At 39.5% G+C, this 18,067-nt stretch overlaps 1 protein-coding gene across 1 annotated transcript in view; it reads right to left on the bottom strand.

Moving 5' to 3' along the window:
* ntrk3b (neurotrophic tyrosine kinase, receptor, type 3b) overlaps nt 1-18,067 on the bottom strand; it is a 236,294-nt gene that overhangs the window by 42,197 nt on the left and 176,030 nt on the right. The window contains exon 12 of the mRNA XM_085419039.1: nt 11,706-11,894. Coding sequence (XP_085275165.1) covers nt 11,706-11,894 — 189 coding nt within the window. The remainder of the gene's footprint in view (nt 1-11,705; nt 11,895-18,067) is intronic.

The following is an 18,067-nucleotide window of genomic DNA, read 5'->3' as shown; positions in this document are numbered from 1 at the left end:
TTAAGTCTACAATTTCCAGAGCTCTGCCTCTTGTAGTTACTGTCCGTGGGCTGGTAAACTCAAAAACCTGTGACTTTGATGATGATACCACGAGAAATCACCACTGGTGATGTGAGGTGGTTACTGAGTTGAGGCGATTTGAGGCAGCTACCAATGGGAGTTAAGAATACTACAAACTGACATTGGTTGGGAAAATATCCAAGAGCGTCCACTATTAAATTCAAGTAAATTTTGCTTATAGTGCCAGTTGACAATAATAGTCAATGTGAGGAACGTTATACTGTAAGGTAAAGGTAAAGTGAAAATCTCACTGATCCAACAATCAACAGCAAGGACCGACTGAGATAGAGGCGGAGTAGCTAGGGGCACACAGCCTCTTCCTGAAAGTCAACAAGACTGGAGAAATGGTCATTGACTTTAGGAAGGCCATCTGACCATAGGGGAGGAGGCTGTGGAGAGGGTCAGCTCCATCAAGTTCCTTGGTGGTGATGACCTGACTTGATCCACCAACACCATGGCCATCACGATGAAGGCAGAGTTCCAGCTCCGCCCCCTACAGAGGCACTGGCACGTCATTCTAATCTTCTCAGCCCTCAACACCTTATACAAGGCCACCAATGAAAGCATTCTTACCTACTGCATCCCAGTCTGATTCACGCTCTTGTGGGAGTTGCAAGAACAGTATGAAAGATTATTGGAGCCACCGTCACCTCCCTGCTAGAGACCTTCAACCAGTACCCTTACAAGTGTTCGGCAGCATTTTACCTCATGCTCCGTGGAAAAGAATCCTTAACAGTTCTGGCCCTCACCCATCAGCTCTGTGTCTAAAAAATTAACTGTAACATTCTATAAAATAAACTAACATAGCTGGAAAAACAAGACCAAACTTAAACATCTAAACTGCACTGTCATATTCATATGTTGCAAAAAAAGGTGTAATGTTTGCAGGTAAGTCTTCCATACAAGCTATAGCCAAATGCTGGAGCTTGCTATCAACCAAAACTTCTTGCAGCCATTTGCAAACCAGTCAGGGAAGATACAGTTTCTCCTTGAGATTGGTGGTTTCCAGATGGTCTCTACCCCTGTATGTCTTGGACCTTACCAGAACATTGTGAGGGTTTTAAGCTTACATCAACAGTTTTTTTTGTTTGTTTTTAAGACAAAGGCTACGTCCACACATACAGGGGTATTTTTGAAAACGCAGCTTTTTCTATGCGTTTGGGCCTTTCATCCACACATAAACAGCATTTTGGGTCACTGAAAACAGATTTTGAAAAAATTCTGCCAGGGTGAAGATTTTCGAAAACTATTTGTGCTTTTAGGTGTGAACGAGGAAAATAGAGATTGAGTGACGCAACGTCAAAGGTGTGCGCCGTTTTTGACGTCATGCTGTGTGCCACGTTAGTGTTTTTTCTACAACGGTGGATTTCGACAAAATACTGTTGCTGTTAATCTTACTATCTGCAGTTTTTACATGCTGACATATGCACACGCAGTTACTGTGCCTCCATTTAGAAAGACAGGCATCAGAGTGAACTTCGGACGTGGCTACATTCCACACAATCATTCTCACAACCCAAATCCCTATGTTGGTTTTGAATAACATTTGAAATGATGAAGGCACTTGAAAAAGGCACTTGAAAAGTAATACAAACTTTTCAGAAGTACTTAAGGTTTTGTGAGGGCACAAAACCCTGTTTAGCGTTTCCCTCCCAGGCTTCTAGACTTCTGATTTGCCAACATTTCTACACGGTTAGGATTTGGCATGTTCTTGACAGTGTTTGACTTTGCTTTTTAATGTGTGGACAGGATGTTTTTTTAAAAACAAAAAATCTCAGTTTTCACAAATACCCATGTAAGTGTGGAGGTAGCGAAAATAGGTTACCACCAAAACTCTTCCAAGCATTGTTCTTCCTGACTTTAAACTCTAAAAGGTCAGTTCAATTTGCATACTCTACATTCAAGGATCCCAATTATGTAGCTTAATTTACCTCTTATGAAAGAAAGTTAATAGGAAGCAGTGGCTAAAGGTAGTTCTCACAGCATAGGGCTATTATATTTCTAGAACATACAAGAGTACTTACCTCTGCAGGACCACAAAGCTAACATTGCATAGTTAGATTTATACCAAGTTATTACAGCTTGAATGTTCATTTTCTTCCCATGTTCAAACAAATTTCAAATAAAAAGAGAGCCTTATCACAATGTGGCTTTGCCCAAAAGGAGTTCACCAGATGCTTCACCAGTTCTCTCAAATATTTCCTCATTCAAAGACACAGATTACTAGCTTAGTCTGACCGTTCCTCTGGGTTTCTTTTTTCTCCATAACCATCTGGCCGTGAACATCTTGTGTAGGTGATTCATAAAAAAAGTCACCTGTTCCTCTGGTGTTTCCATCAGTTGGTATCATAACTACTATTTTTGAAATCGCTGTTAAATAAGAAAAAATGTCCCAGTTTTAAAGTAGATCAGAACAGAAGTGTGTGCAGAAACTGGCAGCCAGTTTGCAGGGTGAGAGCCCCACTAGGGACACCAACACATCACTGCTGTCACTGCCTCACCCTGTAAAAGGCTGCTTTCCAAGAGTGGAGAAAAACATCCTGAAGTTGATACACATACATTTTAATTCAAAATGTATTTTGACGGGATTTGATAGGCCAAATGTCTCTGACACTTCACCATCTGATAAAGGTCTGAAGGGTTTCTCGACTCACCCCACATGTATTTCATACTGATTGATATCTCCCTTTCTCACTTCCGCTTTTATTAAAGGAGTTATATATGGCATTCAGGTGCACAAGCATGTCAGACTAAAACAAGGAGAAAAAAAAATCAGAGCCAGAGAGGTCTTAGACCCTTTTAGCAGTTCATTGGGGCCATATTAGAAAAGCCAGACCAATGGAAAGGTAGGAAAAGGTAGATTATATTTTTGGCTTCAGACATGCACTTGTGTAAATATCATAAATATCACAGAAACTTTAAGCATTATAAAAACTGCTTGTCTTATACCTAATATTCATTTTTCTTTTACTTGCACTTTTCCGTCACACAGGATCATTCGAGGATCAGTGTTGGCTTTACTACCAGATGCCTGTCACATCGCTGCCATCATCCAGTTATTGAAGCTTATTCTCTTGTTGAACCCGTCATTAAGCTTCTTTGGATGAGGTAGTTGGTGAAATGCCATAAATGTAAAAATTTGAAGGTTGTCATCAATCAGCAGGTGTAGGCTTAGAAAGTTTTTTAACCACATAATACCAGACTAAAATAGTCTCCCTCGTCTTCCTTTTTAAAGCAGCTAAAGCACACTGAAGACTGTGTTAGATTGTTACTGTATCTTTTTATTTATTTTATCACTTGCTGTGATGTGAGATGATTAAATAATATCTCACATGTGTAAACTGGAAACATTTTCATATTATTTTATCGGTTTTATCACCTTAATATCTATATCTGTCATTATGCAAATTAACTAAACCAGAGCTCATTAATTGTCAAACTAACAACTGTTTTACCTAGTCATGCATCTAAAGCTGCTCAAAATAATTGGGTTGTTATATTTTGCTAGAATGAACTGAAAATGTGCCACAATGTATCAATAAAAAACAAATAAAGAAACACAAAGAAACCGTCTGGTCGCGACCAGAGCGCATTAACGGGCAGAAAGTAGAATGTTACTCTCAATGTTGTTGGTGCATTTCAGGAGGATGCTGCTAATAAAGTTACACAATTACACAGTGAATGTAATTCTGTAACATTTACACAATTAAAAGTTGTGTAAACTTTTAATTTTGTAAATATTTATTATTACATTTAAAAAATACCACAGTTTTTGTCTTGGTCGTATCATTTTATTTTGTTGTATTTATCTGCGACACCTTAAAGGCCGGTCCATGAAAATATTGTCTGACATTAAACCGGTCCGTGGCACAAAAAAGGTTGGGGACCGTTGCTTTAGGGGTTTCCATAGTGAGTCATCTGCCTCTATCTCACCATACCAAATAATGATATGTAATTGATGGAGGCCGCTTTCAATATAATTGTTATTGTTTTGTGTTTAACTTAACTTTAAAATAATAACTTTTCACTTTAGATTTGTACACACACTGAACTGTGATAACTGACTGTGTACAAAACTGCACAAATTAATAAAGTAAATACTACAACACCTCATTTGTATAGTTGTCCCTGCTTCCTTATTTCCTGGGTGTGAATATTTCATCTGGTTTGTTTTGCTCAGCCGCTAAATAGCTACCAGCCACCTCATTCCTCTCCACTGATGGGAATGAAGGTGCCATTATGGAGTGCACCTATTGATAGTGGCAAGGACAAGTTACTTTAACCTTCAGTTTCCTCTGCAGGCGGACTCGGGCTGCATCCTGCAGCCTATTTACCCAGAGTGGCATGCTGAAAAGCCCTGAGATTAAATCTCCATCCTGCAGCACAGCATCATTCATTTGTCCTGGCTCACCTGAGGCCTCAGCGCCAGCAAACATTCTCCCTGGAGGCCGAGAGGCAATGCAGCGCTGAGATTTACTCAGCTAGTCAGGTCAGGCTGCTGGAGGAGCACAGATGTTTGGAGGGCTTTGTTCTGTACCCACATGTGTGTCTGTGTGCATGCATGCATTTCACCACAGCTACCTGCCAACTTTCTCCAGTGTCAGTATGTGCGTGTGTGTTTGTCTCCAACTGCCAACATTGTGCACTGATGTGGCTGTTTATGCCTCACAGGAGACTGAGTATTTCTTTGTATCTCACTAGCGTCCCTGAGTGTGCGGTGGGTTGATCAGTGTGCATCTACTGGACCATTGACAATCTATCCTCTGCAGAGTGACTGCTTCTAATATTGAGAAGTGGTGGCCTAATTAAAAATGCTGAGAACGTCCACACAAATTCTCATTTCGGGCATCAGCTTCACATTCATTTATTTTGTCTATAAAGCTACTTTTAAGGAGATTTTGCCACTCATAAAAACTTTTTCTTATAGAAAACTAAATGGGAACTATAATAGGGTTCAACCACTATTAATTTAAATTTAAATTCAAATGTATAAAAAGCAAATGTTTTACGATATTCTGATAAGTACTGCAGTCCAAATCATTAGCATAAAAAACAAATATTATCACAAACACACTCACTTGGAAAAAAAAATCCCCCTCTGTTCATTTACTGCCCTCCTAGATTTTATCACAATATAAATGTAGAGATCATTTCACTGAGACCACTGTAATTTACCTGTAGTTCAGTCTGCCTACAAAAAGTGCACCGCAGGATGTGAACAGTCAGAAGAGAGGCACTCATCCAGCAGCTAATAGCATACAAAAAGCTCACGCCATTAAATTCACTGCAACATAGGGGCTGTGTCTGCTGGCATCGTTGGGCAACAGTGACATGAACACCCGCATTTACTGTTGACTCTCTGTGGGTATCTACTCCTAACCTGCTGTGGCTGGCTTACTGCCGGCCTATGTGTTTGCTGCTGCTACCGCTGCTGCCTGGCATTAGTGAAAACTCTGGCTTATGTGAAATAACACCTACACATGACAAAAATAAAGAATGCATCACCCATAACATCATCCTGATGACACCAGCTTTGTTCAGAAATGATTAGAAGCAAGCACGTGGAATAAGCTGGCATTTTTTTCTTTTAAAGGTTATTTTATCATTCTTATTTTCACAGTAGCAAGGTTTTACTGGGGCACCTTTTCATTTCATTAGACATTTTTTCACATGCCCTCTTTCAAAAATGTGTTTATGTTTCATAATGGTATTTTTCCAGTGTCACTTTTATTTCTCAATGACGGTTATGAAAGAGCATAATAAAGCAGCCGCCGCCCCCTCACCTTTTCATCCAATAGCATGTCAGCCAAGAGCACACAGGCCCCCTTGAGCAAGGCTTCACTCAAAAATAACAGAAGTAGATGTGCAAAGAATGAAAGACCTCCATACACCTGGCTAATTGCTGTGGAAAGTGGGCAAGAGTGATGGGAATTTTTGGGCTATTTGACAAATACTTTGGATTGAATCATATCAAATACTGGCAAGATCACTGCTAGCCTAGTTTCACTGGAACCTAGGAACTGTTTTTGGTGTGGCAGCAGGTGCTGAGCTTGCTGAAGACAGGCTTTCAATGTGACTGGATGAAAAATCGATAGGGGACTGAGACTGGATCTTGGCATATTAATCAAAATTAGAAGATAGCAAATAAAACGAAACCAACCCCAAAGTGCCAACAACCTGCAATTCCTCATGTGGCCACATGAGGCTGGCTCAAAAACTGAGTGAATCCCCACAGAAATGAAAATGTTTTCTCCATGGCTGATTTCTCCTTGCATAACAACTAATGGAGTGTGAATCTGTTATAACTTAGTCATTCAAATCTTTTTAAGGGCTACAGTTTGCATTACTTGTCGTGAGTGACAGGTGGATGGCAACACAGGTAGCTTTAGCTAATAGTTGATTCAAGTCACTTAGCCGGACCTCTCGACTCCTTGGAGATCGAGCATTTTAATGGCATTAAATGACAAAAAAGATGGCTTGCTGTGTAGTTAAATGCAGTTAGCAAGAGCCTGTCCATGCTCCACCTTTGCTGAATGACACATTTTCTATGTGTGTGTGCCATTGTGTGTATGTGTCTGTGCATATGTGTATATCTATGCTAAATTTAGTGTTTTAAACCTGGCTTTAGTAACCATGCTGTTATTCAATAGCCATCTTTTATGTAATCTTTTCTCATATTGTGCTGTCACTCTTCTAGCTACTGTGGTTGTTTCTGTGCTGTGTGAACCACAGAACCTGCTCACACACTCACAGGCTAAGTGTGATACTGAAGGAGTTGTTGAGTTTTATTAAAAAGCAGGAAAAAGAAACACAGTGAAGCTGGACATTGGTGACAAAGGTCCAGTGTTTTATACAATATGGCCAGAATGAAATAAAAATGAATCCTAATTTAACTCATATATGAAAATACAGTCACAAAAGAAGGAAATGGCTGTTGTTTGCAGGTATCACACAATTAACACAAATTCTTATTTATATACTAATAGATATACTGCATATATTTACATATTTAATATTTAACAGTGGTGCCATACTATAACGCTTATTCTGATTGATTTCCTTTTGACAATAACTTCTCCCTAAGCACAGCCTTATTGTTATTGCTGAATTAAACGTTACGCTTTAAGCACTTAAGCACTAAGTTCTTAACACTTGCGGCTCATGGGAGTTTCTTTAAAAGTCTTAACTAGTTATAGTTGCGTTTATGTAACTTTGCTTGGGAAAATTGGTGTTATTTAGATTTGTATTATTCTGTAGCTGAAATGCTGTGGGCTGGGTCCTCTGTGATGGGAATTAATTATTCATTATGGTGCTGACCTGTCAACACTGACAAGAATGTGTTATTTAAATTCAAATGCACAGCTGTATGTTCCTGTGTTAATACAGAAAACAAATCAGTGTTGGTGTACTTTAATACTCTCACACTCCAGTATATGTCCCAAGTTATAATGCTGCGAGCAATTAATTTCAATTTATAATAACAGGAGTAAAAAAAGAACTGGATAAATATTTCTGTATTTTAAGTGTGTTTTAGATTTCTTTCTGGTTTTCTCAATCGAAAACCTTGTGAGATCTTCAGCAAATCTACTTGTAGGTTTTTGTCTTTCAGGAGACAGTTTTCACTCAATTTTATCAGACATGAAGAAGCATCATTTCAGATTTTGTTCAGCAAAGAACCTTCCAGGTTGAAGCTGAAAGGAAATCATCTTGAACTTTTCTTTTGGGACGACGACGACACTTAAATAGGTTGTTTGAATTCACAACTGTCTAGCCTGTGGGTCTGTTCTGTTTCAAACTATAATTCATAGAATTGCAGCCTTGGAACATGATAACTGCCTTTCAATCAATCTGCGCTGCATTTCCATTCATTTGCTTCGCTTTCAAGTTGCCAAATTAGTCACTCCTTGTCCCTGCTGGGAACATTTTGATCTTCAAAAACAGCACCTTGAGCATTACTTTGTCTCTGCTGCACAAATGTAGAGGGGGCAGAGTGAGGGTTTGTCCGAAACCTGCCCAGAAGTACTATCCCTAATAACATGGTTATAATGAAAGGCTATATGCTTCTCCAACATCAAAAGCTATTGTCTAATTTTGGCCAGCGGGATGTGACAAATCTGTAATTAAAATAGCAAGCTCGGTGATAAAACAAAGCCACTTGCTGGGAGACAGCGGATCTGGATAGATATAGATCTGTCATTAGGCTAAAGAATTGTCCTTTGCCTTTCCTGCCTTTATCTCCCTAATGCGGCTACATTTCCCCAGGATTGGCCTTTTTCAGTGGAAACCCCCCCTAAAAAAGCTCATCTCAACAAACGTCATCATCAGTCACGGCTCACGCATTTAACACAGCAAAACTAGAGGCCACCAGTTCAACCGAAATATAAACCAACTGCATGATGCTGCAGCGTGTTTCTAAATTGGTGTGAGAATGACAGCTGTGTTTTCCAGCGTGTTTAATTCTACATGTGTACAGGTTGATGGTTCAACTAGAGGGCAACTATAATGTGATGAAGTTAATGTTCATTTTTCAAATTCCCTCCCGCAGCGAGGGACTGATTGCAGCACTGATCTCAGGTGGCACAGCCTAAACAGCCAAGATACGGTGCGCTCTATTTAGTGTGACTGGAACTATTTAACCATTGGTGCCAATATTTATATTCTTTTGGCAGGTTTGACTTGTAGATCAAACACTCATGAATAATACATTTGGTAAGGGCACACTGGAATCATTGGTGTAAGCTTTGCAGCAGGCAGTTTCCCTTCAATGCAGCTGTTTTAACAGGAGCCAGAATGGCACACAGCAGCCAGAACAACAGCTAAATACGGTTCCTCCCCCTCATTGTTATCGCTGGAGCTGATTTCAAAATGCACACAGCATGACAGCAAGGGACGCTATAAATCACCCAGAGGTAGCAGAAGCAGGCTGGGACTGACCAGCACATTAGTGTACTCTTGATGGGCACAGATAAGGAGAAGTATGGGTGTGTTAAATTTATGTATGTGTTAGGTAGCGTCTCTATTGCTAGACTGAACTATGGATGTATGTGTGTGTATGTGTGAAAGACAGAAAGAGAAAGAGAGAGACAGAGACACCCAGGCAGCAAGCTATTCTCCTGGATAAGAAGCTTTCAAGTAAATGAATGAATACATTATGGATTAGTGGCTGAGTACCAGAAAGCAGCTATGCTGTATCTGAGCTGAGTGCAGCTCTTGTGTTGGCAAGTGAAGGTGCAAAACAATAAGTCGGTAGGAGGCCAGGTAGACAATTTGGACCTGGGAGGCCCTTGGGGGCACCTAAGGGACCCTTGACTTGGGATGCTTATCAAGCATCAATTATACAGATGAAAGTAGAAAACTAAGGTGACATGCGGCAAATTCCTGGTACATAAAAACCACACTAGGAGTATGCGTACATTCAGATCCATGCATTAATTTTCACTCCCATAGACCTACACACACACTAGCTGCAAATATAGACATGGATACACAGAGACATTTCCCCTCCCTGTGTCCTCAGGGTAAAGAATGCATTCATATTCAGCGAATGATCGGCGGAGGCAGAAACCGTTTGGATCCATTTTGTTTTTGTAGCCGATGGCAGGAAGCAGCGGCCATTATGACCTTGTGATGAATTCAGGGTTCATTTCCTACGGTTTCTTTTTTATTTTTTAACGCATGCACACAGAATTAAATTTAAAAAAAAAAGAAAAGAAAAAAGAACAAAGGGAACTGCGCACTGAGAGGAAGAACATTCAGTAAAGACTAAGTCGAAGCTGTCATGGCGCTCATTCATGGTGCGACTTTCAATTCCAGGTGCACGGTGATTGAGAGAAAGTTTCATTTGTGCCCACTGTCATTTATTCATTAGCTCCCGATCAGCTCTCCTGTGCAAGGCGTGAGATGTTATAAATCAGTCACTGGCTAGACATTAACAATTCATGCAATTCATAATACATAAGACCAGTCATTTATTTATCACCTCTAAATGGGATTTCCTTCATTCTCATTGGCTGCAAGTCAGAAGTCAACTTCTGTTAGCCTGTCCAGCAGCCATTTTGAACCAAGTTGTAAATGACGTAAATCTGTGCTGAACGGGACTGTCAGACAGGAAGAGCTCCTGCTTCCTAACTAAATCTGGTTGGTTTGACTTCAAATAAAATGGTATCATTTCAAATAAAAGCAGCAGGCGTTAGGCCGAGGCTCGCTGTTGGCACAGTATTTTTCTGCTGATTCTCTTGAGCAATCAATGTAATTGTGAGTAATTAGGCCTTAAAGTACTGTTGTCTTTCTCCAACCTGGAACATGACTCCCGAGGGAAAGCATGTGATATTTTTTTTCAGGGTATTGGAACGGCAGTCACTGATATACAGAAGGAGGCTTTTGCTAAACAGGCCCTATATGAAAAGCCGGGCACCATGCCACCTGATGCAAACACCATATGATCACGCCGACTCTCTAGATGAATCTAAATTATACCTTTGCCCCGAGGGCCTCAGCAATTCTCATTGAAAAGATACACAGCTAATTATAATGGAGGTACAACAGCCTCATAGAGCCTCATAAAGATGTGGTGTTTGATATCTGGCTCTCTGACCAGATGCTGCTCTTTTCTTTACACTACATAACATGCTGTGGCACTCTGTCTGCTTCATACGTGCCCTGCAGTTTTAGTTTAATTAGCCAGATCCTAGAAAAACGCTGCAATATAATTTGTAATAATGGTAGCCGGTAGTAATGAGGGATAGCACTATGATAGAGGAATATGCCAAAATGATGTTTCTTACTCAGAGAAGCAAAGAACCTTAACCCACATGTCACCTGTGCCCACAGCATGTGGGTTAAACATTGTCTATTAGAGGTGTGAACACACTGCAAATTTGGACTCACCAGTCAACCTAACATGCATATCTCTGGATTGTGGGAGCAAGCTGAAGTACAAGGAGAAAAGCAACCTACGCACAGGCAGAACATGCAAACTTCACACAGAAAGGCCGCAGGTGGCCCCCAGATTCAAACCAGAACGCGTGAGGTGACAGTTTTTACCTTTGCACTACAGTGCTGCATGGTTGGCCATTTGGAACAACTATAAACATGTGCCGCATGAATCACCATAATGGTGGCCGTGTGGATGCTGTCAGGCCTTGTTTAAGGCCTGTCAGCACTAGTTTAAAAAGAATCTAAAATAAACTGCGAGACACTAGCTGCGTATGATGCACATGTGAATTAGACCCTCACGTCCCTCTTCGGTTGCCTGGTTTATCTTATCTTCGGTGTGAATGCAATGCAGCTCTGTGAGCTCAGATTTTTATTCTGCTTGTGATGTTATCCAAAAATCCAGCACAGTTTCTCTTTTCAATCAAACCTGCTGCTTCTGAATGAAGTGTCAGGTTAGGCTGAACATAAATAAGTATTGTGTCCTAGCCTTTTATGGTAATTAGCCAATGCTACACATAAAAATCTCCTCAGAATGTTATAACCTTGTTCATATCTATTCCTCAATATGACTGCACTCATTCAGACTCCATGTAAAAAGTAGCATTGCTTCGATGCTGATGTTGTGACTTTTACAGAAGATTGAGCAGAAGATTTTTTCAGAGGCGATACTGGCACTTTAAACTGCTGTCAGATACACTGGAAGGACTTACGGGTGGCTGGCTTGTTGCAGTTGTGTCCATGTCTAAAGTACTGAGGGTTCTCCACTACAGGAATACGAGTCATCCCTATGACAACCGCATCAGGACTCGCATCCAGAGTACAGGGGGTAATAATCCCGTGGTTGACATGGTGAAGAGGGCTAGCAGAGTCTTCCTCACCACTGATTACAGCTACTGGTCCTGGGAAGAGACAAAAGAAAAACTTACTTCCAAAACACATTTTTTTTAAACTGTGAATATACTTGGTGAGACACAAATACAATTTCCTAAGGTATTCTATTTAAAAATAAATAAATAAATAACAATAATAATAATAATTCTGGGTGGAGACTGAGTTGCTGCAGTTGTTGTTTCTTAGATATGGTAATGAAGTACACAGTATGCATGTACAGTAAATTATCCTTTACTAGAGTCACAGTTATAAAGTAACATTTTCAAAGTGGGAGGTTTGTTTTTATGTCCAGGCACAGCCAGGGAAAATAAGAGCAGTTGCAGTAAACATGACTTCATATTTTTATTGGCATGTACCCACAATTACCCCAGTGTGGAGCAGCGACATAGATACAAACAAATTAAAGTTGTTTTTTCTAACTAATTCAAAACAAAATAAATGAACAGAAAAAAAATCTATTTATGTTTTGTTATAGAGAAATGGTTTATACCCAGTATATACTCCAAATGACTAACGCTAGATAAGAAGCAATTCTGACATTTAGACAGCTGGAAATGGGTAAAAACTAAATTGTTTGGGGATTTGTTTAAATTTTAGTTAAGGGCTCAAATGAAAAAATCTTCTGTAATGAGAAAAAGAAACTCAGTTTATTTATTCCTCCTTCAAAAATTAGCTTACCTGTTTAACTTACATATAAAACAGGTGCGTTTTGCTGGTGTTTTATTTCCTGAAGCTGCTAGCATATATGTCAAAATCCAGTTTTGGATTTTCAGCTGGTCACTCATATCCATCATTGGAAAACTATCAATTCAACATTAATTGATCAAAATCTGCCCAAAACACACATTTACAGTGTTTTTAAATAGTTGATGTGTAGACTTCACGTTTTCTAACCAGCATTTTATCCTTACATCCAAAGCTCAACAGCAACACTTCCTACACATCTCAGGATCTCACAGCTCTCAGACTAGAACACTGACGGCATTTATCTCCCAACCTGAAAACTTTCTCTCTCAGTGACAGGTAACAGGTTCATGCCTGCAAAGATAACCTACAGATGTCAGATCTTCAGTATTTCACCCCACACATGTCCTCTCTTGCAATATAGTTGGGATTTTTTTTTTTACTTCCTGGGCCATCTCAGCGATCTTACTTAGATGTGCTCAGAAAACTTTCCACTTCCAGGAGGGGAAAAAAAAGTTTCTATATAGAGTTGAGAGATGAAAAATAAATTGGATGAAAACGTGACCCCTGAAATAGTGTCGTGTAGGTTCTCAGACGACTGAACTTCTTTCTTTCTTGAAGACATTTCACTTCACATCCAGTGACTTATCTAAGTCCAGAACCCTTCAATTCAAGCATTTATGGTGACCCCTGAAAAAGACTGTGTGTAGTCGCAGTCATTTTGTGTTGTGCATTCAAATGTAAAATGAGCCATTTTGACAATAGCACTAAAAAAACGTGTGTCTGAAATGCATAACATAGTACAGAGTGCAGGGTTTTGTTGGTGATTTATGGGCAATCCAAAGACACAAAGGACTTAATATCCAAAAACTAAATATTAGCCTGTTATGGCAGGCCTGGATGGGTTTCAATCACGGCTGAATACCCAAAACTAACATGTTCGAATTTCTTTTTATGGGTTAAAGCAGCGGTCCCGAACCTTTTTTGCACCATGGACCGGTTTATGCCCGACAATATTTTCACGGACCGGCCTTTAAGGTGTTGTGGATAAATACCACAATAAAAACCCAGTACCGGTACCAATAAAAAAAAAAAAGATTTATTCATAACTCACAGGAAAAGACCCAGGGACACCGAGTTAACGATAAAAAATAACGATAAAGACCATGAAAATCATAATTTTCACACCTGAGTCTCAACTCTCGCGGCCCGGTGCCAAACAGCTCATGGACCGGCCCGGGGGTTTGGGACCGCTGGGTTCAAGTGTGAAGCCAAAGACAATCAAAGCCAGCCACCTCTTTAGTTTCCATATTCTTTTAGATTATCAATCTTCTAAGTGATATGAAACACATTGAAAAGACAGCAAACATGAGGTAATGTCCAGCAACATTTTATGTATAATGCATCTCAGTATCACAGAGTCATGTGAACTGTTCTTTTCAGTGGTTTGGGTGCTAGAAAAAAATGGAGTTTTTCCTCCCAAACATCTTCAGTTCAAAATTGAGATCTATTATCATATTTAAGAGGACAACAATTTCTTTTTAGAGTCTGTGATTTGTGGCTAAGCATAACCATTAATTAATGCTATTGAATTAGAGGACATTGTATGAAACTATTATATTTGCTAGTAAACAAAAGGTTTGGCAGTAACATATTCGCAACATTTCAAATTTGTGAATATTTCCCTGTGGATGCAGTTATGTTTCCTTTAAAATTTAATTGCAGTTTAGTTGAATGTGAAAGAAAGTTGAAGAAAAGTCAAAGCCGTGTAACATGATGCACAACATATCCCTCACTGACTTCTGTCATACTGACCGTGTGAAGATTTTTGATAAATGGAGACAGAAAATGCATAAAAAAGAAAGAAAGAAATGACTATCAACACAGGTAGTGCCCGACTACCGACGCCGTCTGAATTTAGAATTTATGTTGTCATACAACACACTCCTGTCAATACCAAGCATAATTCCCTTTCTTTAATCAAAATTCATAGAAAGACTCTGACATGATTTACTGTAAGCCAATGTGATGCAGTTTGCTGTTCGATCACTGCTATGCCGAAAGCAATGCGGAGCTCTGACAACTGCAATCTTCAGTGGGGAATGAGGAAAGGAGGAGGGAGGGAATGAAGGGAGCGAAGGAAACAGTGAGTGGAAATAAAGTCAACAGCAGCTGATTCAGAGAAGCAGTGACAGTGAATCTGTTTACACTCCATGTTGAGTCTTTTGCTCACCTTGACAACACTGTAAATAGTAATCAAGACCCAGGCATATCAAATTATAGACCCTGAGTGGAAGGAAGATGGGGTTGAGGTGGCATGTGATGAAGTGACACATGCGAGCAACAATTTAGTCACAACATTTATTCTCATTGCAGAGATTTCATACCTGAGTGCCTGCTTTATTACAGAGATGTGCACAGCAGAGCACAGGTCTTCGCCAGCAACTACCCACCCAACCACTGGGAACAGGTGGCACACTAAATCTCAGTTGATGCCTCTGACCCTCTGTTACACGGCACAGGCACAAAGATATATGTGCAGTATACCGCTTTAAACATCACTACACTTGAAATAAAATCATTACCTAGAAAATCGTTATGATTCATGTTTAAATCTTTAAAAATGAAAGAAGATGCCTCAAAAGGATCCCTGGATTATGTTCTGCTTTTTAATACAATATGAAATGGAATGAAAACCCATCTGATCAGAGTCTGGTGCCAGATCGATGAGGCCTCGGGGAAAGCCTGGCCTCAGTCCAAACCACAGTGCTTCAAACTACACGGAAACCTCCCCCTTGATTTCTTGCTAGATGAAGGTTTTCTGAGGAGTGAGGGGGAAATTTAACTTCTTGACTTGAGAACACCCTAAAAATTGCATTTATGTTACCTGAGTGATGAAAAGGCCCAACGGCATCCGAGAGGGGTTTTATCATCTGAGACGTTGCCTGTGCACAGAATGGAATTCGGCACTGGACATCTTCCCCTGAAATGTCTATCTGAGAGCAAGGTTCCTCTCTATTAAACCAACTTTGATTTATTCAGGAGAACTGGAAAATGAAATGAGCCAACTTTCAGCTATTTTTTCCATTCTTTTGCATGTCTCATCTTTTTCGCAGTATCTCACTGGCTCTGAAGGTCAGATTTTCAGGCCCTGTTCCTCAAGTTAATGCAATCATTTGTCTGTGTCTCAAGCCTGAAATTAGTCGGATACTTGTATCAATTTAAAGATGTAAAATATAGGTAGATGAGAAAATAAATAACCACTCTGTTTCAGTTAGTGTGGTAATTATGATGCAGCAGTATGAGCTTTTTCTCTCCAGCTGAATGTTACAACTCAATGCCTGTAATTTTTGTGCAGTCATGACCAGAGTAACTAGAGCTTGAAAGATGAGGATCCTGCTTCTCTGGTCCTGTTATGGTTGTTGTGCAGATCATAGACAGTATAAAAGGTGGACATAGCTGGTTTTTGAAATCTTGTTTTTGAAGCCTTTGATGGGATGTGTGGAACTGTAAAACCAATGACTTTACCATGTTTAATCATCCAGTTTGAAACATTGGATATATGGATGGATTCATGTTAGCACAGTACTACATAGCTGTGCGCTGTGTTAATTTCACAGGACAGTATTGTCTTGTATAGAAAATGGGAAATTCTGAACTTATTCAAAATAACGTCTGCATATTCTGTCGTAAATGACATGTTACACTGACACATTGTTAGGGAGGGAGACAGAACAAAAGAGACAGCATGGAAAAGAGCTGGAATTAATATTAACTAATGATTAACTGCAGATTGGCGTATAAACACATTACGAGTACAAAAAAAAGTGAGTGACTTGGGAACAACAGAAAGTCTACGACATTCAGTAACTTCAAGAGAGCTGGGTCCAGAGTAAAACCAGAGTTAAACTATTCTCAACTGACTACAGCGACTACCAGTGAAATCGCACAATAACATAATTACTGACATACAACCAGGTTGTAAATACATTAGGGAATTAACTAACAAACTGGGGCCTGTAATTGTTAAATAACCCAAATACAGCACATGGAAACAGTAGTAACTAGTTGTAAACAAATATGCAAATCTTATCAGGTTGATGTCAGTGTAGAAAAAACACAACAGTTCTGAAGGAAAAACGCAAAAGAATCCAGAAACAGGCAGGGAACACATGCAGTGGATAAACAGATGCTAAGACAAAAGGGAAGGACTGGACAATATATACACAAGGATAATCAGGGAAGTGGAAACAGGCGGGAAACGAGAAATGACTGAACATAATCATGGTAATCATACTGTTATGATTCAGTGTTGTAATTGTTTGATTTATGTGTGACTCCTCCCACCAGAGGTTGGCTGTGTTTTTTTTTTTTCTTCTCTCTCAGGTGTGGACACCTGGGTGTGTCTTATTGAAGTCCAGTGCCTGCTGAATAGTTGGGTGTTCTGGGATTGGATACTTGGTTGATTACCCGAGTACTTAACCACCAGATGACAACCACCTGGTCCCCTCTCCACCACCCCACAGATAGCCTGTGTTTTCTGATTGTTGTTACTTAGAGTGTTTTTGCCTAAAAACTTAGTTAACTGATTAGCATGTGTGTGTCTGGCACTAGAGCATTGCTGTTGTAAATAGCTGTAAATAGATTTGTAAAGTAGCTAAAGTAGTTTGTTGTACCTCTTTCATTGCGTATTTTTTTTAAACAAATTTCCCACGCGAGGGAATAATAAAGGTTACCTTATCTTATCTTATCTAATCTTATATATTGTTCACTACAGCAGCGTGGTAGTGGTGAGAAGCCTTTTCTGTTAATTCAGTTTTCTCCTGTTTTTCACTTTAGGTAAGCGAATTGTCTGTTGGTTGTTTTTTTTGTACTGGGAAGTGTGGGGACCGTTAGGGAGTTTTGTTTGTTATTTTTACTCACTGTTGACGTAAATAAATGGCTGCTTAGCAATTTTGTGTTTTCTGTTTAGCTCTTTCTTGGGTGGTGCGTGAGTGGAGGCCAAGTTTCTTGTTGCGTTCAATGCACTCCTAGACCAAGAACGCAACAATACACTGAAGTAAAGCTGAAGATACAGACACAAAATAAAAATTAAAACAGGAAGTAAAAGTAACTAAACACAAGAGGGGGAAAAAAAACTACCGTAAATAGAAGGAATTAGATATAAATAATGTACCGAAAATGCTATATAGAAACTTCATTTCAGAAGTGCCATTGATGGAAATCAAAATCTAAACTGAAAGCTTAACTTAAAACATATAAACTAAGGATTAAAAACAGTAGCACAACAAAACTCAAGACCTAACAGGAATATCCAATACTGATGACAAAGGTGTGTACTCTATTACTAATAGAATAGTAATAGAGTTTCTACTGCAAGCAGAAATAGCTGTCCAGGGTTTTTTACCTGTACCACCTCCTTGAAAAAGAGTAACATAAAATATTTTGCTTCTGTAAACCTTCCAAAAACCAAAGCATAATAAAATGTTAGGATGGA

The sequence above is a fragment of the Rhamphochromis longiceps genome, linkage group LG1 (assembly GCF_057381845.1).
Source record: "Rhamphochromis longiceps isolate RC_006_pf linkage group LG1, R_longiceps_female_GT1.1, whole genome shotgun sequence".
Lineage (NCBI taxonomy): Eukaryota > Metazoa > Chordata > Actinopteri > Cichliformes > Cichlidae > Rhamphochromis > Rhamphochromis longiceps.
This window is presented reverse-complemented; position numbering and strand designations above follow the sequence as displayed.